At 38.2% G+C, this 21087-nt stretch overlaps 3 protein-coding genes across 6 annotated transcripts; 2 read left to right on the forward strand and 1 right to left on the reverse strand.

Annotated features, from left to right (window-relative positions):
* The first annotated feature begins 249 nt into the window (after positions 1-249).
* Positions 250-8610, forward strand: LOC110983630 (uncharacterized). Of its 4 annotated transcripts, none has more exons than XM_022243040.2 (2): positions 250-392; positions 5066-8610. In XM_022243040.2, the coding sequence occupies exons 1-2, from the start codon at positions 375-377 to the stop codon at positions 6638-6640; spliced, it is 1593 nt and encodes a 530-aa protein (XP_022098732.1). In that variant the 5' UTR covers positions 250-374; the 3' UTR covers positions 6641-8610. The 4 variants fall into 4 exon arrangements, with proteins under 4 accessions (XP_022098732.1, XP_022098734.1, XP_022098733.1 ...); XM_022243042.2 differs by lacking the exon at positions 250-392 and adding an exon at positions 2022-2244; XM_022243041.2 differs by lacking the exon at positions 250-392 and adding an exon at positions 2028-2584.
* On the reverse strand, positions 8389-14448 carry LOC110983635 (uncharacterized). The gene is made up of 11 exons (XM_022243052.2): positions 14261-14448; positions 13304-13525; positions 12915-13070; positions 12452-12543; positions 11294-11341; positions 11003-11143; positions 10715-10863; positions 9805-9915; positions 9534-9681; positions 9201-9426; positions 8389-8975 (listed from the first exon to the last, which is right to left on the reverse strand). Exons 2-11 carry the CDS (start codon positions 13505-13507, stop codon positions 8961-8963), a joined length of 1290 nt encoding a protein of 429 aa, XP_022098744.1. The 5' UTR covers positions 13508-13525; positions 14261-14448; the 3' UTR covers positions 8389-8960.
* A 94-nt stretch (positions 14449-14542) lies between these two features.
* Positions 14543-20980, forward strand: dnajc3 (DnaJ heat shock protein family (Hsp40) member C3). The gene is made up of 11 exons (XM_022243047.2): positions 14543-14765; positions 15119-15223; positions 15677-15876; positions 16159-16302; positions 16507-16688; positions 17284-17403; positions 17512-17620; positions 17927-18047; positions 18497-18626; positions 19094-19242; positions 19344-20980. The coding sequence occupies exons 1-11, from the start codon at positions 14696-14698 to the stop codon at positions 19493-19495; spliced, it is 1482 nt and encodes a 493-aa protein (XP_022098739.1). The 5' UTR covers positions 14543-14695; the 3' UTR covers positions 19496-20980.
* The last annotated feature ends 107 nt before the right edge of the window (positions 20981-21087 follow it).

Consider the following 21087-nt stretch of genomic DNA (forward strand, 5'->3'; position numbering starts at 1 on the left):
TATGTATATCTGCAGGCAATTGACCTTGTTCGAACTTGCACTAAAGCCAGAAGGTTTTAAAAATTGCATTCTGAAGTTAAAAGGTGTAGTCAAGTGACAAACTTTCAATGCCACTGTGTCTTTTGTTATGTCAATGCAAGAAAAACATTCCACCAGGATATTGACAGCGGTTGGTCGGGAAGTAACAGTTACCTGGGTCATTGCAAAGTGTGGTAAAAATAACATGATACATTGTCGCCAGGAATATGAATATTTAGCTTAGGAATGCCAATCGTAGAAGTAGTTGCACTAGCAGGGCAGCTTCAATGTAGAACTGGCAAATCGGATCGGTTTTAATTTGCTGGCAACGTGTGGTTAATGAATGCTTTAGGTTGATGCCGACAGAGCTGAAGGTAAATTAACGGTTGAATTAGATGCAAGTCTGTTGAGTAAGATGTATGGAATGTTTTTCTTTGGTCAGTTTGTACTAGTTTCCACTGATGTAATTCTAATAAGAGGACTTACTGGGACGTACTTTGAAACAAATCGTAAGGGTTGGGAAAAAACGTATTAATAACGTGCTTTGTACGATTTAAAAAGTAGCTTTTTTTTCAATATCATTTGCGACTCGTAAGATTTAGACCACCTCCCACATTTTTTCACGAATGTGCCGACTGATATAAATTAGGAGTCAAGCATTGCATGATATTGTGATACGGTATAGTGACCCAAATACCTTAATATAGTTCAAGAAATTTGGTTTAAGGGAATGAAGTTATAGTTTCTGACTGTGTGCATGTATGCAGATATATCATTAATTGTGATGAACAGTGAATAGACTGCATCGAAGTAGCGTCGCCATGGAAACAACGATCATACCATGTTTGATCAGCAACGTGATAGAGAATGTGTGAGTGGAGTTGTGTGTATGAAATGAATGTGCGAGATGTAAATATTTAAAGGGGAGGTGACTTATACAATGTAATATCGGTTGATTCTAGTCACCCGTCACGAGGAGACTTGCTGTACAGACTGTTGTGTATATACATGTACAATTGTTTGCCCTTTGCTGGAGGAAGTTACATGTACATGTAATCATTTTTACCTCGGCAGTCATGACCCGCTATATTTGGGACTCGGCACATTTCTGTAACAGAATACACATACATAACTAGTCCTATGTAAAGGCCTAGTCCTACGTATACACCCATGGAGGTCCGTCTAAACCTGGGTATTTTCTGCAGTATTTATACAGATTAGCGGAAAAGTCTTTAAACATTCTCAACATTACCGTACCCATTACCGGCCCAGGTTATTTTGGACCGTTTCACAGCCAGGACGGGTATGCGATCGCCCCCAGGCTAAGAACTCGGCTGTCACAAACCGCGCTTTTGAAAGTTGACGTGCACGTGCATACATGCATGATTAGTCTAATGTAGGGTTTCAGTTCAGTCTTTTTCGTCCTGCACTAGTATGACAATGGATTTTGATGATATGATCATTTGAAGTTCATGAGCTCAAGTAGGCTATATATGGAATAACTTACCCGTCTCGGAAAAATTCCCGTCGCGCGACAACGGCATGTCAGTCTTTTGTTAATTAACAATTATTGTTATCCTGCGAACTCCTTGTGGCCCAGCGCGTGAAAATTCATTACGACGATATTGAAGAAACTGTTGGCGGCAGATTCCGTCCCCGGCTCTTTTGGGGTTAAGCTAAACACAGGACAGACTGTTAAAAGAAGGTCCGAAAAAATTGTTTCAAAATTTTTTTTTTTGTCCACTTCAAAAGCGTCGTTATTCATTTCAGACTCGATTCACGTACCTTTGTTCGTTTTGGTTTAATAGTCGATTACCGTGATATATATAACGACAGTCATGTAAGAAATTAAAGAGGTACAGGGTTTTAGATTCAGGATTTTAGGACCTGGCAAAATAAATCTGCATATGAAATGTACTGGAATTAAACCAGCCGCTGCAATTGTGTTACATGCCCCACCCCCTTCCTGTCAGATTAGTGGAAGCGGCAAGGATGTAAATGCATTTCTATCCCTGCATGCATCTCATTACACCCTTCATCCATCTGTGCACGCATAAGGCTTTCATCTGGACAACGTGTGAAGACGATCATCGCACGCGCCAAATGTTCTTTTTTCTCCCGGTTTGACGAAGAGCAATCGACTGTTATTGTCACAAGGACTGACTGATCCTAAAGTCAAGGCCGCAGTGTTTGTCTCCATTGCCGTTCTTGATCAATCTGTTTCAGGTTTGTGCACTTTCTTACATGTCGGACGGAAGGAACCATCATTCCGGCTATACACATTTTTCTACCCGCACATTTCTGGCGGCTTATTACGAGTGCGGATGTTCGTGGACGTACACAATATTAATTAATGCCGTTTGGTCGTCTGCTGTGTACCGTACAGAAGCGTGCATATAGCTGCAGTGGTGACCTAAATTCGGTTGGCTTAGATTGTATATGTACAGTTTTGAAGATGAACGTGAATCTGGTTGCTTGCTCGGATGTGAGATGGATATTCATTGGACGCCATGTGTGTGATCTAGCAAAATAACTGAATGATGGAATAATTCTGCGAGTAGTATAGGTGAGTATCGTGGCTTGCAGATCTCTCGTTATTTCACTTGATCTCGCACGGCAAAAGATGGATTAATATCAGTGGTGCAGAAAGAAGTTTGATCCAAAGGTTTATCATACAGCTGTCAGTCTCTTGTAGGCCTAAAATGATCTGTAAACAATCCTTCATTAGTTACGTTTTCATCAAAACCTCATTGACAAGAAAGCTATTCGTCCGAACAACTATTGTGGGCAAAATTTTAAAGAGTAAAAGGTTTTATAAAGCCTGAGGTAAAAGGAAGCTAGCTGGACAGAAATTGTTACGATCAGACATCGTTGTTTTCCACGAATTTACTGACATTAACTAGCATTTAGGAGAACGGGCGTGTTTTGACGTGCTCATTCATCATTGACATTTTGCTTGAGTCGTCTACCCAAAATATACCCGCAAGGTATGCAGACGTATGCTGTGCTCTCATAAGATTAAGACCGTAAATTACAGTACAAAAAAGCCGCATATTAACGAGCCAACTTGCATATAAAATAGCTCATAGATTTCGATTAATATGATTGTAAACATACCGGGTCAAAATTGGGCTATATTCACAAATTGAATAAATTTGCAATGCCCGGCGCTCCGATCGTCGCAACACGAACAATGAACTGCAATTTTTTTTTTTATTTTCTTTTAAATATGACCTACATAAAAATGACGTCGACAACACATTTGTGTCTTTTTACTTGGTATTATTTAAGGAACCGGTGAGGGCAATTTCGGTTACCCATTCTCAAACAACCTCGCAAAAGTTCACAATCACACCCGTGTTGTCACGGATTATTAGCTTGTAATATCAGGGGCATGTGATTAACGGGACAGAATGGACAGACTAAATTGCAAGATGTTAAGATGTATTTTTCAATAAATTATACTGTAGTGATGGAGACGTGGCTCAGGAGAATCTCTGGAGTCGAGTCACCTCTGTTTACAGAAAGAATAAACTATGAGGCGTTATAGCCTGATTATTCATGCTTTTTCCTTATGTAGTTTGCAGAATTCTACCGGATGCTACACGGTGTATATTAGGCTGCGTAAAAATATTCAGCGGACTGAAAATCATCATCTGTACGTGGTGTTTGCAAATTCTCAGGCTGAACTATGAACTATATTAAAAGCCATACACAAAAGGACAAGGCGAGATGTCTGAATCTTATAACATGAACAACACAGGGATATCCAAGTCTCAAAACTCCAAACACTTAACCTAATGAGTTGAGGATTTCTCTAAAGGCAAGAAGAAAAGAAAGTATTAGGTTTCAGGAGAACGATTCAAAGCTAGAAGGTTCTGTACAAGTATATTCTTTGCTAAGATGTACAGCCTGGACGTCTGTGGTCATTCAAGTTAACCGAGGACAGTGAGCGCATCGAGTTTCATATTACTGCGACAATATCAAATACGCGTTCACGGAGAAAATGCTACATCGGTGAGATGGGGGAAACCTGTTTTAAGTCACATATGTGAAGGGAACATCATTAATAATTCCAACCAACAAATTAACGATTGCAAAGTACATGTAGGCCCTACATCACGTGGACGGACGAGTGTGGTCATGAATTTCGTGAGAGTGTTGGTGTTTGGAAAACGTTTCCCCATGTATACGAAAGCGTTAATGTTGACTTTTGACCGTCGTGACGCCACATCTACGATGCCTGCTTTTGACAAGTACCAGTGGTTTACCTGAATTACCTGATTTATTCAATTATATCATATTATTTCTGGTTTAGCAGTTTTTTCTCTAGCCCAATAATTACGTGTTTTTTTTTCGTTGATCTGTTTAGAAATAACTGTCGTGGAAAAATTCCGTTTTCTTCAATAAAGGATGAAGCTCAGTGTGGTAGCGCGCCCCGTTAACATTCAAATAAAAAAAAATTCCACATCTGAAAACTGCTGGTTGAACAAGACACGTTGTGCCTTCCATGGCAGGGCAGTGAGATGAGTCATGTATTAAAATGATATGAAGCGACCTTAGATTCGAGCAGGCACCGTAGACATGACACTAAACCTAGCGAGCTGTCGTGTGGGAACCATAGCGAGTTATTCCCCAAGTTCTTGACCTTCAAATCTGTGTTTAAATTAAACAAACACTTCAAAGGTTGCACTCACTGACTGGATATTTTGGTTGTTCCCGTTGAAGAATCGTGTTGTATCGTCATGCTTTGCCATTGATGGTACCGTATGTACCTCGTTTTATGTGAAGCGCACGTAAGGTATACTGTTTACCCCTTTTATCCAAAAATATGCTGATCGGGAATTATACACCAGATTGATGACGTGCTTATAGAAAAAATAAAAGGATTTTAGCGTGGAAAACTGAGCGAAGCCAGCGACGCAGCATCAAAATTATACACTGGCGCAGTTAGAAAAAATATAAGTGACGGGAACATTGCATCTGTTTTTCATTCAAATTTGCCACAACCAGCTAGAGCTGTTAACACTTTTTATTTCCCTTGTAGGCATTGAAAATGGCTAACCGAGTTAACATTGGAGGTAGCCCGAAGCGGTCCTCGGCAACCGTTACCAAGGCTACAGGGTCATCAACAAGGCGACCACGCCCAGCCTCGTACCATCAAGATCATGGCTCCTCATCAACGTCTTCAGGCAGCCCCAAATCCCCATCAGATACTCCGAAGGGATCTCTAGTTAAAAGTCCAGCAACAGGTCGCGAGGCAATTGCGTCACTAGCTCTGAAAATTCCTCCTCGTGTAGATAGGACATGGCGGCGATCTGGATCACCAAGTGCCCGGTCTAGCGCATCTGGGAGCTCCACTGGAAGCTCGGATTCCTTGCCTTCCAGGAAAGCTACTTCTATCTTGAGGAAATTGGCAGTGATGAGACAGGAAGAGAAACTAATTGATTTGAATCTAGTCTTCTACAGAGGAGAGATAAGATGTCATAGGATTGTTCTTGCAGCAAGTAGTCCATATTTTCGCGACACCTTAGCAGTTTCCAGCCATTTGACAAGACATGATAGTATTGAGATGCGGGGGGTGGATATGCAAGTCATGCAAGCTCTAGTAGATTATGCTTACACATCTACTGTAACTATTGGCTATGATAGAGTCAAGACTTTATTAGAAGCTGCCAATATGTTCCAATTCCAAAGTATCATAGATGCTTGTATAGATTACTTGAAACGGTCAAGACGGAAGATAAGACAGCGATCATCCAGTAGACAACGAAGTGAGAACAGTGTGGGAGGTGCAAGTCCCTCTAGTGGGGGAAGTCGATCAGCAAGTCCTAAGAGCACACCTGTGCAAAGCCCACGGGCTGGGAGTCCCCTTACTACCCCCTCACCACTGCTGTTAAGTCCAAGAGAACCATTCAATGGATCATCTCCTAAGATAGCTATTACAGATGATAAAGTAGGAGATGTTGCCAAGATACTACAGGATATTTCTCTTGAAGGTAAAGGAGCAACTACCACAGATGCAGAAGATGGAGTGATGAAGAACAATGGTCTTCCATCAGCTCTTGATGTGGGATCTAAGTACAGTCGAAGCATAAGCACAGGATCTGAGGGTTACTTAACAAGCTCCATTGGTAGCGACTCATCTAATGACTCAACAACTCATTTCATTTTCCGTGACAATAGGCACCCCTCCCATTTCATTAAGGCGATGGTTAAGCTCCGTCAAGAAGGTCGTCTCACCGATGTCGTGCTCAGGACCAAGATTAAAGACTTTCCATGTCACAGGGTAGTCCTGGAAGCCTCCAGCAGTTACCTGTCTCAAGTGATTTCAAGGGATTTAGATGGCACAAATGCCATGGATGTACACATGAGGAAGATATCGCCTGATGTCTTGCAGAAATTGATCCATTTTATGTATACAGGCAGGGTGGCTGTATCAGATCGAGATGCTGCTCAGGTTTATAGAGCAGCTAAGCGCTTTGGTCTTGACGATGTTTGCCATTCATGTGCTGTTGTTGATCCAAGTTTAGATTCAACATCTACTGCCAACACCAGCCTGACTGACAGTGTGCTGTCTGAGGCAACACATCCAGGTAGTCTTGAAAACCTGCTGGATTAATGACGAATTGACACAGCACGTATCCCGTATGTAAAAAATTATACATGGACCATGTAATGTCTATTTCTAATTAGGGAATTCCCTACTTGAGAATCCTGAATCGGCCTGAGATATAAAGCACCCCTTGCTGATTCAAAACATGTAACAGCAGGCAATTCATGCAGCATAGGATTGTCACCAATCACATGCAATCTATAATGACGAACCAGTCAGCAAGCTGATCCAATCTACATGTGACTGTAACATATCTCTGTTGCAGAGACAAAGTACAAATCTAGAAAGCTTGATATATATATGTAGCAGTCATTACATATGTTTAGGAATAGTGGCCTTGTTTATAGGAAAAAGGATGAACCATACAAAACTAGTTACCTTGGAAAAACAAGATCCAATTTTTGGTTGAAAATATAACTTTAATTTAGTGGTCGGTTGCTCAGAATACAAAAGCTAAAAATACTGAATGAAAGAATATACTGGTGGCTACTTCTGCAGTTTCGATATCCTGACATAATGTGACATTAAGCTAAATCTCCATGAGATTTTTTTGCAAAATACAGTGATTAAAAAGTATTGGTGTACTATGTACATGAACATATTGATGTGAGACATAATGAACTGGCTATATGAAACAGTATGTCTATGGGAAATGGCTGAGGCTAGCAGTAACACTCATAGGCGCAAGTGTTAGTTCAAGACACAGCCAATAATTAGATGTAGCCATAGACTGGAGTTTGCTCCCTGTGATCATGTTTTAGACTTGGTATTGACGAATGAGAACTGGTCCAATACTTAACATGTACAGCTCAGCTGATTGGTTTGTGTAAGCTATTATCACAATCATAAAATCACTGTATGTCAGTAGAATATTCTTACATTGACAGCAATGATTGACGTGCTTACTATTCAAAGATCATCCATGTGCATACATATTGCCCGTGTAAACCAGAAACAATGAGTAAACTCAGATGCCGTGTTACACAGACTTACTGGTCACAGATAGTCATCTGTTAAGTGCATGTTTGATATTCATGAATACTTGTACTATACAGAATTCCACTTTTTGTAAATGCTAATAAATGTACTACTGATTACTCCTTTACAAAATATACTTGTACAGAAATAACATGTTGAAAGGACTGAGTATGTTAGAATATTATCAGCTCTAAACAACAGATCCAAACACTTAAAATAAATGTAAGGTTGGTTTTCTGAACCGAAAGAAAAACTTATCCAGTCCAACTGTAAATAAATGGTTCTAAGAAACTGTTTTGAGAAATATCTTTTCTATGATATTTCAGTCAAAAAGATTTAGAGACATTGTTGTACGATCCATTTGTCAAGAAAAACAGGCTAGTTGGTCCTTCGATTTCCTGGAGGGGCTTCACTTCAGTAAGCTGCAGTTGATTGTATTTTAGTAGCTTACCAGTTATAAAACATTACTCTTTTTGCAAAAAGTTATCACGCTTTTATCCCCTCCCCATGGAATACGTTAGTTCCCAAGTACTGGGATAGGCTAAACTGAAAAACCTGTTAGGATACAAAAATATTGCATTGATGAAGTTGATTTGAATGTGTCAAAGAAAACTGTTGATTGAGTAGCCTTGCTGATTAGTCTGTTGTATAAATGTGTCTTGGTGAGGGTAATGAATCCTGATGGAAAATTAAATGTGAAAATGGTTAGGCCTTTTTTTGAATTTTGAAAGGCAAGAGAAAAATCTTGAACTGCTTGACAAGACTATGCAAAATACTTTGGAGAGTCAAAAAGTGTATTAAACACTTTATTTCATGTTGTGTAAATGTGTTCTTTCCAACATTACTAGTTCATGATATACAGTGTATTCCATATTTATTTTTAAAATCTATGCACAAAATAGTGGATTAAAACAATAGTGATTACTTTCTTTTTAGCAAGCTGGAATTTGGGAGAATTCATAATTAAAACATTTCCAGTGCCCCAGATGTTGAAACAACATGGACTGTTATGTGATTTTGTCTTAAATACTATCCTTAACCAATGTAGAATTTATAATATTTATCATTATTGATTTATTTCTAACATTTATTTTTTTTATTCATCACAAATATTTTCTCCCATGTTTTACAAAATGCCTTTTTTGCAAACTTAATTGTAATATTTTAAGCAATCATAAACGCTAATGAAAGACATCAAGTTTCTACAACATCACTTGCATTTCATGATGGAATATGGCATCTTGAGCAATTCTTTGACAGTCTACTGAATACTGGTAAGATTCTAAGGCACATTGTTATGGAATATTAAGAAGTTCATACCTCTCATTCATTTGATGGCATGGCAACTTCATTTCTTCTTCTTCTGTTTGGGATAAAGCAAAAAAAAACAACAACAGAGAATGTAAATGTTGGCCACAGCACTTGGACAAACTAAACTAGCACAAAAAAAACTCATGTACACGTTCATATTTCATAATCCAAATCTCGGAAAGTGTAATAAACACACTATGAGCAGACTGAAAAGGAAGTCTTCTGGGAAACCTGCACCATTTAGCATTTATTTGTCTTGCTGTACCAACATACTAACCTTTTTTTTGCCCTTTTTCTTTCCTTTTTTCTTGAGGCCTGCCCCCAGCTTCATGATAGCAGCAAATGTCTCGGAGTTCATCCGGTGTGTTACACTCATCTTCATGGACGGATGCCCTGCCTCCTTCCTGTTATTCAAAGCTTCCAGGATCTCTCTCCCTCCAAGATCACCAATGAGATTATCCTCGATGTCTAGCTCCTGCAGGCAGCTGGAATACTGGATCAGCCTGTTGGGGATTTCAAAGGGGAAAAAAGTACAAGTTCACTGACAGTATGTGTTAAAATCACACAGTCCTTTAGCATGTTGCTTGAGTTAATTGGTTAATTTACTCACTGTCTTAGAAGCCTGGTGATAATAACAGGAGCATAGGTGGAGCCTCGCCCATAGCTATCGATACCATTATCTTCAAGGTGTAGTTTATATATCCAGGGACCAACGGGGGGTGGTTCAGGTGGGGCTTTGGTTTTCTTTTTCTTCTTTCCTGCAGCAGTTGAGATGTCAATAAAGAAGTCAGAAGACAAAGATAGGAGGAAGAATCCGCAGTAGAAAAACTACAATTTGGACAAAAATAATTATAAATAGCAAAGAAGTAGCCACCAGTTACCCTTTTTCTTCTTTTTCTTTCCTGAACCTGTTTTGCTGCTCTTAGCTGAGTCCGGCTTCTTTAGTTGTTCATCTGTTGACATTGCTGTTGGCATTCTTCCTCGTTCCTTCTCTGATGAACGAAACAGACAGTTTATTACACACTTGGATAATAGATGAGTCCAAAGTTGACTTTTCTTCCACACAGACAAAATTGTACAATGTATCTCGTCCACAAAAGTATTTCGATAGCTTATTTGTTTATGGCAGCAACTGCAAAACCTTCCTTATTCATTTATTTATTTATTATTCTCTTTATCTTAAAATTTAGAGAGACAGTTGGATTAGTTGTGCCCCATGTGAGACTATGATCAGTATACTGAATTTTTCTTCAGAAAAAAGTCCCATTACCCAGCAATATTACTGTAGGGATCTGGGAATTCCCCATCTAATTTAGCGAATTGTGTGACCTTTGAACCTTGTGCACGTCTTCAAGGCGTGATTGGACCCACGTGCACAGAATGTACATGTACAGTACAAGCATTTTCTGTAAGTCTTGCCTGTCGGCCGGAAGTGGCCAACAAGATGATACTTTTGGCAGCACTGAAGTTGGGCAGGTTTCCAAGGTTTTTTTCGGGAGAGCAGGGAGTGCTGTGCGAGCCGACTGGGTGGATGGATGTTATGATGGCTTGGCCGGGAATCACATAGATTAGTACCGGTTTAATTGTCCAAGCAGTTGTGATAATAGTGATGGCGAAATTAAAGAAATCCAGTCCGCATGAATACCCAAGTCTTTCAGTGCCTGCTGAACTTTCTGTTTGCCTGCCTGGCCTCTAATTCCCCCTTCAGTGCGGACGGACCGCCGCCCCCAAGCGATCGGCCGGGGGCCGGACCGCTACATTACTAACCCATTAGACAGCAATATTACAAACCCATCAGCAATGCCTGTGCCTCTTCTTCAGCTTTTAATCTTGCCACCTCATTCCGCTCATAATTCTCCATTTCAGCATGATCAGCTGCGAGTTTGATCAGTTCAATAGCACCCTCTGCCTCCAGGTTGTTGCCATTCAGGTAGATTTCTCTACATAAATAATTTTATGTTGGAGCAGAAGTAAGACGTGAAAGACAATTTTCCAAGCAGTGCATGTGTCGAGCCTGAGATTGTCTCTTAGAGCATGCCTCAAGATTAAAGTGACTCATAGACAAGTGTCACTACTCACCTGAGTGCAGTCGTTGAGACTACGTCTCCTAGCAAAGAGCCTGCCTCTACTCCTAGATCACAGTAGCAGAGACTCAAACTCAGTAAAAGACGATTGTTCTTGAGACCTTTACAAATTCCTCTGAGCCCTTCATTACCAAATCTAGAAATAGAAAAAAAATGACAAGAAAAGGAAAAATTAGAAAATTTTTAAAAGCATTCTGTACAAGCTTTAAATGTTTAAAAGGCTCAAATATCAAAGTTACAACTGTACAAATGGCTCAAAACTGAAAAAAGAGAAATTTGTACTTACTCATTGTAATCAAAAGCCAGAGTACTTATGATTGTCATCGGCATGCATCTAAAAAAAAAACCCAAACCTCATCTTTAGCCTCTTCAGATGACCCTTCAGTATGTAACAAGCTATTTAATGTAAAACTTGGTAACCTTTGGCCTATTATGAATCAAACAGGTTATAGTTGACACTCAGTTGTATTTGTCAGCACAGCCAACAGCCAGTAAGATACAGCAACAAGTGTCAGTTTGGGTAAATGCTCTGATGACATCAGATGTTGGATGGCGATTAATTTTTTGAAGCCAAATGATGATAAGACAGATCTGCTTATCATTGGATCGCATATGTCGTTGAGCAAAATTCCTAGAACTGTTGTGAATATTGGTAATCACAATATTACCGCAGTCTCTGAAGTTAAGAGTCTGGGTGTGATTTTTGACAACAAAATGAAAATGCAATCCCACATCAAGAATGTCTCTTGCACTGCAATGTATCACCTGTACAATATAGGCAAAATTAAATGTTATTTGGGTCAATCAGCCATGGAGCAGATTATTCATGCACTTGTTACATGTACGTCTCGCATAAACTACTGTAACTCTGCGTCAGCCCTTGCTCCTTTGCAGAGTCCAGAATGCTGCAGCAAGGTTACTCACTAATGGCAAGAAATTTGACCACATTACTCCTGCGCTGATGCAATTACATTGGTTGCCAGTAAAATATGGGGTAATTTTTAAAGTATGTCTCCTGATCTTTAAATGTCTCCACGACAGTGCTCCAAGTTATTTAAGTGATTTGTTTCCGCGCTGGACTCGTCTAGGTTTACTCTTCCAAAAACTAGGCTGTCTTCTGCTGGCAAGAGGATGCTTTCTGTGGCTGGTCCCCGTCTCTGGAACTAGCTTGAAGTTCATCTTAGAGAGTCTAGGAATCTGGAGAGTTTTAAGACCGGGCTGAAGACACACGTTTTTAAACAAGCGTTTTTAATTTCTTAGTATTGTTTTTAATTATTGTACATGTAGGTTATATTTATTTATTTATATTTTGAAGTACAGTGCCTGGGAGTAGCTTGATAGATTGGGCGCTTTATAAATGCCAATTATTATTTATTATTATTAGTCGCGTCGTTTTTCCAATTAATCCTTTTGAAGAATGATGCTTACACCCAGATAATCTTACTTCATGAGTCGTTCCACTGCATAAGCATCGATGTCACAGTCAATCAATTCCAGTCTTGTCACTGGATAGACCCCTTTCTCCAACATCAGTGCCTTAAAAAAAAAAATCTCTTTTGAGAAATAGATCTTTCAGAAATGACAGGTTGTTTTTCTGTTATGTTCATGTTGTGTCTACTTAATCTTATTGCAGTTGTGATCATATTGTGTTACTGCAATTTTGACTCTGAAGTCTGACAATAGTGGTTCTCATAGCAGACATCTGTTAATGACAATCATATCAAAATACACAATTGGTCCTCCTCAACCTATATCTATGCATACTTTTACATGTATAACAATTTCTAATACTGAGTTCTTTGCAAAGGAGTTTTCAATCTTTTCGGCGTTCACATGGATGAATTGCCACTTTATATTGCCATATAAAAGTGTCACTATGTTGAAGTTTGAAAATGTTCTAGACTAACCAATGAAGCAAGGTGTTCATGTTTAAGGGGTATGTCCCAGACGTGCAACTCCTTGATGTATTTGTATCTTTCTTGTCGTATTGACATGATAAGCGGTTCCAACATGACGTTACTCAGAATGGGATCTTGGAAGTCAGCAACAGGTTCTAAAATAAACTGGAATGAGAAAAATACAATTTGAACATACACTGTACATTATAATGTGATCAGTTCCGTGAAAACAGGGCAAAACTGAACAAACCAGAGATAGTTTCCAGCACATATAGAAAGATTCTTATAATAATTTGGTCATCTATCTTGTTTCTCAATAAAAGCTCCCAATCTTTTTAAGGCATGTAAACACAAATGAAATGTGACATCATAAATGCTATAAATTACAGTGTAGGTACCTTGACAATGAGTTTATTATCTTCGTAACAGCGTTTCATGAAACTTTTCAGGCTGGGGCACACGATGGATTTCTTGTTTTCACAGTTGCTGAGATAGATTCGATGCAATCTCTTGACAATGTCACCAGGAGTCTCTCCAATTCCTTTTAACTTCTTCTTTTTCTTTCCTTTTCCTTTTCCCTTTTTCTTTCCTTTACCTGGCATTGTGATGACTAAACGTACCTGTCACAAAATAAAATGAAAGAATTCCTTCATTCAAAAACATTTTCAGCTGAAACTCTTTACACAGGACTGCAAGCCTACACGTCTATATCTGCGAGAAATATCCTGAACGCTCGCCAAGTGTGAAACTGTTACTTATTCCACACTACATACATGTATCAAATTGGTAACTTTTTTCAAATCAAAATCAGTTTGAAAATTATCAACTACAGGTGTCCCACTGTGAAAATATGATTATTTAATTATATTTTTGAATGTATATGTTGTTGATACAAAAGTGACTGCATGATTTTTTGCAAGTTCTGCAAACAAGTTTTAGATACCAAAATGCGCTTTCAGTGTGCGTGTGGCACACGTCCTGTGTCAGAAAAACATGACCTAGGCCTACCATACAGATGGCAGAGTTTGTATGTCATGTATGTGCCGGCAAATGTTTGCGGAACTGGGCATACTATAAATCAACTGTAGGCCTAGGCCTACAAAATAAAGCTGACATGAACATGATGAAACAAGCATGGCGGCAAGCTTCCTAGCAAAGCTGGTAAACATAGTACAATTATGACATGTATGAAGTCAAAATTAACAAAGTGTCCCTAGACATGCCGGAAGACAGCCCCACTACTAGTGTGGCACGGACTATCACTCCCGATCTATCCTAAGGATGGATCGGGAGTGAGAGTCCGTGCCGTGCCACACTAGTGGGGCTAGCCGGAAGACATGCTTTATGCTACTTACGAGTTACAATGTTATGGGAAACGAATATAAGAGAATCCTTGTGCTTGTAGGCCACTACTTCAATAGATGACCCAAACCTCCATGACCAAAACAAACTACGATTGCACATCGTCGTCACACGTCATACGCATCTGCATGCAGCTAGCGAGTTCTAGCTGCATGATCGTGTGGTCGGTTGTCATTGCAACTAAATCGCTACAAGTTTCCTCTGGAGGGCGCTCTAAAAGGTTTTGACATGTGACCTCATTGCTGACCCTCTCAGAATTTTTGACCAATCAGATTGCAACACATCCGTAATATACCGGAAGTGTTGTTTTGCTGTCGTGTGCTTCTACAGAGCTAGAGATGTGTTTACACGCTGCCGGTGAAAGTATATAAATTCCAAAAGATTGTTTTCAGGAACGAAGTCATTGTTGTCTTGATGAACTTGTCGAAATGATTAATTTCAACCGATTTTTCTCATCGTTACCGTTGCTTTTGGCGACGCTTGCTGTGCAGTATGAAGGTAGGATCTCCTTTTCCGAGTACCAACATGACCAATGCCTACGCGCTACGACGGCTACGGACATTCAGACAGTAGCCTATTTTCAGATTTTGGGAAGAGTTAATTCTATACATCATACCGTTTTTCATTGTATTAGTTTTAAAAAAAGATTGTTTCACTTTGTTGACTTAATTTAAATTCAACATTTTGAAGGGGATTTTTTTCTGTGATCTGTAGCTCTTGAATTTGTGAAGAGGATGTAAAATCTGAAAACCATTCAGTAGACAGTAAATGCATACCCAAGTTGACTGCAGTAATAATATCAAAGTAATTGTCTTAGTTGACAGTGATTTTAAACATCTTTTCTGATTCAGAGGGGAGAGCAGAGTCAAACTCAGAGAGACTTCTGAAATTTGGCAATTCATTGTTGGCCCAGGGACAACTAGCGGATGCACTTGCACAGTTCACCTCAGCCATTGGTGAGAGATGAGTACAATTTCAAAATTCAAAGTTGTAGGTGTTGTTTTTTCACACCTGTTTGTTGTTGAAAAAAATGTCTTCCAGGCTCCCTCCCTTTCCTGATCATTTGTTTCATTGAGGAAGAGAGCTACTGACACCCAATGTATGGGGCCCCTCTTTTGTAGATGTTTTGTGGGTTATATGGGAAATAGAAATTTTCAATTTCAAATTCCTCAGAAAACAGTCATAAGAATTTACAAAAATTCCTAGAAGATGAATCACCCAAAAATGTAAACAGTCCCATTCCCTGTAACAGATGGAAGATTCAAAAGTTCTAGGGTTAATATTACGAAATATTTTTACTCTGTCTTAATAGTGCAAACACTGCAATTGTGCATAAAATGTGTACATGATGCTTCAAGTCTGGGGTGTGGATATATGTTGATTAAGGAGTTGTCTTCATTGTTTTTCAGAGAAAGATCCTGATAACTACATGGCGTACTACAAAAGAGCTACAGTCTACCTTGCCCAAGGAAGATCAAAGGCAGCTTTACCTGATCTCAAAAAAACTATGAAACTGAAACCAGACTTTACATCAGCGTTTATTCACCATGGTAACATTCTTCTTAAGCTTGGCAGAATGGATGAAGCAAAGAAAGATTATATTGAAGCGGTGAGTAATGTCAAATATTGACAAATATATTAATTTGCAATCCTTGGAAAGAGAGTATTCTTGACCATCCAAGATAAAAAATAGAAAAATCACAAGCATTTCAGTGTGATAGTGTCATTGTATGACAAAGCATGATTTTTTAAAATTTAGAGCCGTAGGCACCACTGTGAGAGCCAAAATTTTGCAACAAGAAGTATGTTTTTGGTAAATTAATGTCAGATTGTTGCACTTTCAGCAGTCTTAATTTTTTCTGGTGCATATGTACCCATTTTTCATTAACAGTTAAGACAAGACCCTGGGAACAAAGAAGCGAAGGAAAATCTTAATGTCATCCCTCAGTTGAAGCAACGGTTGAAGGATGCAGAGAGCTTGGTGAAAGCAGAACGCTATGAAGAGGCTGTGGACTACTACTCATCTATTGTTTCTGTATGTTTTAAGTAAATGATTGAAACCTGATTGATACCAGTTGTCAGGAGATAATAGTGAAGATTCCAAACACATTTTGATTGCTTTGTTGAATAATTTATCTATAGAGGGACCCTGGTACACTTCTGTGGCCAACTGGAGAGCAACTTTTATAGTCGTTTTCACCCAGATATTTTCATTCATTGATTATTTTTTTATTGACAGTATGTACCTTGGAATGTTGGGTTCAGACAGTTGAGAGCTGATGCATACGTTATGTATGGTAATTACTACAAAGCTATTGATGACTACAGAGCTATAACCAAGCTAAAACCAGACAGTACTGAGGAATATTTTCAGATGAGCCATCTATTCTATATCTTAGGAGACTTAGAGGAATCCCTCAGGTATGGATTATTTCCATCAACCATTTATTCTTTCTTTCTCCTATTTTGCTTGGTCTCTACAACTTTGCCCTCTGTAGTTCTGTCAGTCCCATCTCTTCATCAACATTACTTTCTGTCTTCTCATCTTCATTTATGCATCGTTTCTCAAACATGCCCTTCCCAAGGTGAACCCTTTCCTACCCAGAAAACAGTCCTGACCCCAGAGTTTTCCATTATTCATCCCCATGCATTATGGATAAATTTCTCATTTAGCACTGCCTTTTGTAGTTCACTTTAAATTTCGTTCATTTATCAGTAGTTTTACAAATTCAGTTTTCTGTCACACTTATTAATAAAAATGTGTTACCATTTTAACAAAGTCCTGTGCTGTTTGTGATACTACTGATATTAAACTTCTTTGAACATGCTTTTGCCAGTTCATGTTGTACTCACAACCTCTAAATATTGATAACAATATAGCAAAGTTCACTTCGTAGTTACTCTTTCACCTGATCCCAATGTGCACTTCTAATTACAAAGAGTCTTGTTGCCCCTTAAGCGTCTGGTTAATCTTGCCAAAAGTAGACTTTGTCCTGTTTTGTTTTCTTCCTGACAGTTCCATACGGGAGTGCTTGAAGCTGGATCAGGATCACAAAGATTGTTACGCTCATTACAAAAAAGTCAAGAAGCTTGACAGACAGTACACACAAGGTCAAAACTTGATCAATGAAGAGAGGTGAGTTGAACATTCAGAAGTGATATATTAATCTCAAACAGGATGACTAAAGGAATATAATTCTAGTATTGTTTATGTGATATAAAATTCTTTTGTTCCTGCCTCTAGATATGATGAAGCAATCCAAAGATATCATCAAACGATGGAAACAGAACCTGAAGATGCTTATGTGTACCACTCAAGAAGTAAGGCAAAAATATGCCATTGCTATACCAAGGTGAGTGAAAGAGGTAAATGTTGAACAGGTTTTGAGACTCACTGCCTTCATTGATATGGAAAAGTTACATAAAATTGTCAGAAATGAGCCAGTTATTTTTTTGTACACTTAGAACAGTACACTCAATGTCATGGGTTTAATTATTACTGGTTGCCCACACCACATAGAAGAAATGTCACCTTGATTCCTTAATTTCCTTAAAAGAACAGTTTTATAACAATTACCTTGTCTCTTGCTGAAATTTTTTACTTTCACCTTGGAGTTAAACACTGTATATATTTCTTTATTTAAATTTGATCGTTGCAGATGCAAAACACAGCACAAGCTTATAAAATCTGTAATGAGGTCTTAGAACGAGAGAGTGATAATGTTGATGTTTTACTTGACAGAGGAGAGGCATATCTTCTCGATGAAATGTATGACAAAGGTAGGTTTTGCCTTGAGTTTACAACACTTGTGACACTATAATACACTAACGTAAAATTATTATGTGGAAATATTGGACCAAAGTGAAAGAGTTAGTGTTGATGTTTGAAAGAGCATATGGCCTGGGATAAAAGTGGTAATCACACATTTATCTCAATAAATAATACAAAAATGTCAATCCTGCTCCAATTCATGAAAATCCAAAAAGGATCTCTCCTGCATTTCAAGGATTCAACACTGTAGAGTTATCCACCTATACTTTTTGTGGAACTCCATGTTTCAATTTGTCTGGTATCTGGAACGTTCTGTTGGCTTTCTTGAAATTGTTGGATATTTCAAGCAGATCAGGTTCTGAGTTCTTAGCAAGGGAGAAGTGATTAAACTGGACTAAATAAATTTTGTTACCAGAAGGAAAATCTTAGTTATGTCATTGAATATCTTTTATTCCAGCTTTGGAAGATTTTAGGAGAGCAAACGAGCTTGAGGATAGCCAAAGAACACAAGATGGTCTCAATAAAGCACAGAAATTACTGAAGCAATCACAGAAAAGAGACTATTACAAGATATTAGGAGTTAAAAGGTAATTATGAACTACATAAAACTTAAGTCATTCTGCATCTGTACAATGCTGTACCATTTTTTTGTCTTTTGACAGTACAGTTATCTATTTGCTTCTTTCCATCATTGTGGTGTATTTAGACAACTTACTGACTTTTAGTATTCATAAATTGGATGTCATTGCTGGTACAGGACTAACAGGTGCAGCAGTCAACAATTTTAATTTTGAGTATGAATAAATAGTGAAATGAATTATGAAAAAGCGTTGAAAGGAAGGCCGCATAATGCCAGTATATGTTTCAAAAAAATGTTGCAGGAAAATATGGAATATGTCATTATTTTCCCACACTTTTTATCAAATACTCTTATTTTCCTCATTTGTCAATTATTTTACGCTCAAATTGAAGCTTTTCACAAAAAAAGGCAGTTTGATGTTAAAAATTATTGGCTTTTGTAATCTGAGTGTATTTCTTTGATCTTTTGAAATAGAACTGCAAAAAAGAGAGAAATTCTGAAAGCTTATAGGAAGCTAGCGCAGCAGTGGCATCCAGATAAACACGAAGATGGAGTAGCCAAAGAAAAAGCATCCAAAATGTTTATGGATATAGCAGCAGCTAAAGAAGTACTAACAGATCCAGGTAGGTCAAAGTTAATTACAGGTTGTGTTTGGATTACACACGAAGTTTAGTTATTTGAAGAGGCAGTAATGACAAAACTCTTAAAATCTGTTTTTTGGTAGAGAAACGTCAGCAATTTGATCAAGGGGAGGATCCCTTAGATCCAGAGGAGCAACAGAAGAGAAATCAACATTGGGGGAATCCATTTGGAGGTGGATTCAATCCTTTTGGAAGTGGAGGAGGTGGTTTTAATTTCAAATTTCACTTTCCATGAGTGAAAATTTAGGTTTAGTATAAATAATTGCTCAGGGGCTGGTTGAAATGAACACTGATTGACACTAATGCACCACTGCTCCTTATTGTTCCGTCTTCAATATTTGGTCATCACCCTGATCTGCCCACCTTCACAAATATCTTTGTACGTCAAAGCAAGGTGATTTTGTGTGATGGTCCATTTTATATTGACCACCTGTAGTTATTTATAGGTTATAAAGAAGTACACATTGAGATTGGAATCAAGACCTAAGTACATGTACCTTCTGGGGTCGGTGAATTCAATACTTGGTGGGTGAAATAAACATAAAACTCCTAGGCTGATTGATGGATGATGTGAGCGTCCATGTACATTTCATATCAGACTGATGGAAATTCCACTTTCCTGGTATTAAATGTACACATGGCAGCTTGTTTCACTGGTCAAAGTGAAAAAAAGAATTTTTGTTTTTAATAATGTGATACTCTTGGAAGTGGGCAAAACAGTCCAAGCAAGATAAGCTATTTTCATACTTTTTCATTTCTTTGTTTGGTATTCAAAGTCATTAATGTCATGGTTTCTTTGTTATAAAGATTTTTACTAAGGTCATTCAAATACTTTACTGATGAATTTTGGTCATTGTTAAATTCGAAACTTGCATAAGAAAATTAGTGCCTTTTAATTTAAACTTTAGTTTGAGTCATTGTAAACCTAAATGTTGGGTTTGTATTCGACTATACAAATGAAGATAGAAGTAATGGGTGCCCAGACAGAAATCTACACCACATGTTGGTTACCACCTGTTGGCATCATTTTGTGGTTTCTATAGGAATCTGAGTTGGCTGTAACAAAGATCGAATAGAGACAAAGGTTTGCAACATCAGCGTTAGACTGCAGTTGCGATTAAGGGCAGTTAAAATTCCAGGACCGAAACCCAACTGTGTTTATTTTTTTTTTAAATTTGGTTTTTTTTTGGGGGGGGGGTAATCTTGTCAGACAAATGTTCATTGGAATGAGGTCCAGTGACACCACGATCTGGCTTGCGTCAAAGTCATGCTTTACTGTTCAAAGTTGATGTATGACTTGTCATTTTTTGGCAATTATCACTTGTGTATTTCATCTCTTAGATTATTCGTCGTCAGTGAAATCGCCAGCTGTCAATGTCTTTGATATGCAGATTGTGTTGGTATTTTACTTGCGAACCTTAATTGTGGGAACACCATAATCTTAGTCTAAATTGAACCTGGCCGATTTTTGCCACAGCATTTTTTTTTTTTTGCTTACTTTTCAGAACAGCATCGAGTACCACAAATAAGGATTATCCTTTAAGTTTTCATTGTTCTGGGTTGAGAAAAAAGTAGTTTTTCCTCCTTGTTTAAAGATACATTTGGAAGTATTTCAACAACAAATAAAAACATTAAAATTTCATCACTCTAAAACTTGGTATTTGACACTTTGAAGAAAATAAAATGCAATAAACTTTTTTTGACTTTATCAAAATGTAAACATTAAGCATGTACTATCATAAAAAATTGTGAACTTTAACTTGAAGACGATTTATAAGAAAATCTTTCAAAAAGTATAGGTAGTCTGTAATTCATGGAAATACTCTT

The sequence above is a fragment of the Acanthaster planci genome, linkage group LG14 (assembly GCF_054643075.1).
Source record: "Acanthaster planci isolate LZ-2023a linkage group LG14, COTS_SCS, whole genome shotgun sequence".
Lineage (NCBI taxonomy): Eukaryota > Metazoa > Echinodermata > Asteroidea > Valvatida > Acanthasteridae > Acanthaster > Acanthaster planci.

Coding starts and splice junctions, on each gene's coding strand:
- dnajc3 (XM_022243047.2), top strand. CDS start 14,696: ATGATTAATTTCAACCGATTTTTCTCATCGTTACCGTTGCTTTTGGCG. Junction 18,048..18,496: donor CGATGAAATGTATGACAAAG/GTAGGTTTTGCC, acceptor CTTTTATTCCAG/CTTTGGAAGATTTTAGGAGA. Junction 18,627..19,093: donor AAGATATTAGGAGTTAAAAG/GTAATTATGAAC, acceptor CTTTTGAAATAG/AACTGCAAAAAAGAGAGAAA.
- LOC110983635 (XM_022243052.2), bottom strand. CDS start 13,507: ATGCCAGGTAAAGGAAAGAAAAAGGGAAAAGGAAAAGGAAAGAAAAAG. Junction 13,071..13,303: donor ATAATAAACTCATTGTCAAG/GTACCTACACTG, acceptor TTCTCATTCCAG/TTTATTTTAGAACCTGTTGC. Junction 11,342..12,451: donor GCAGTGGAACGACTCATGAA/GTAAGATTATCT, acceptor TTTTTTTTTTAG/ATGCATGCCGATGACAATCA.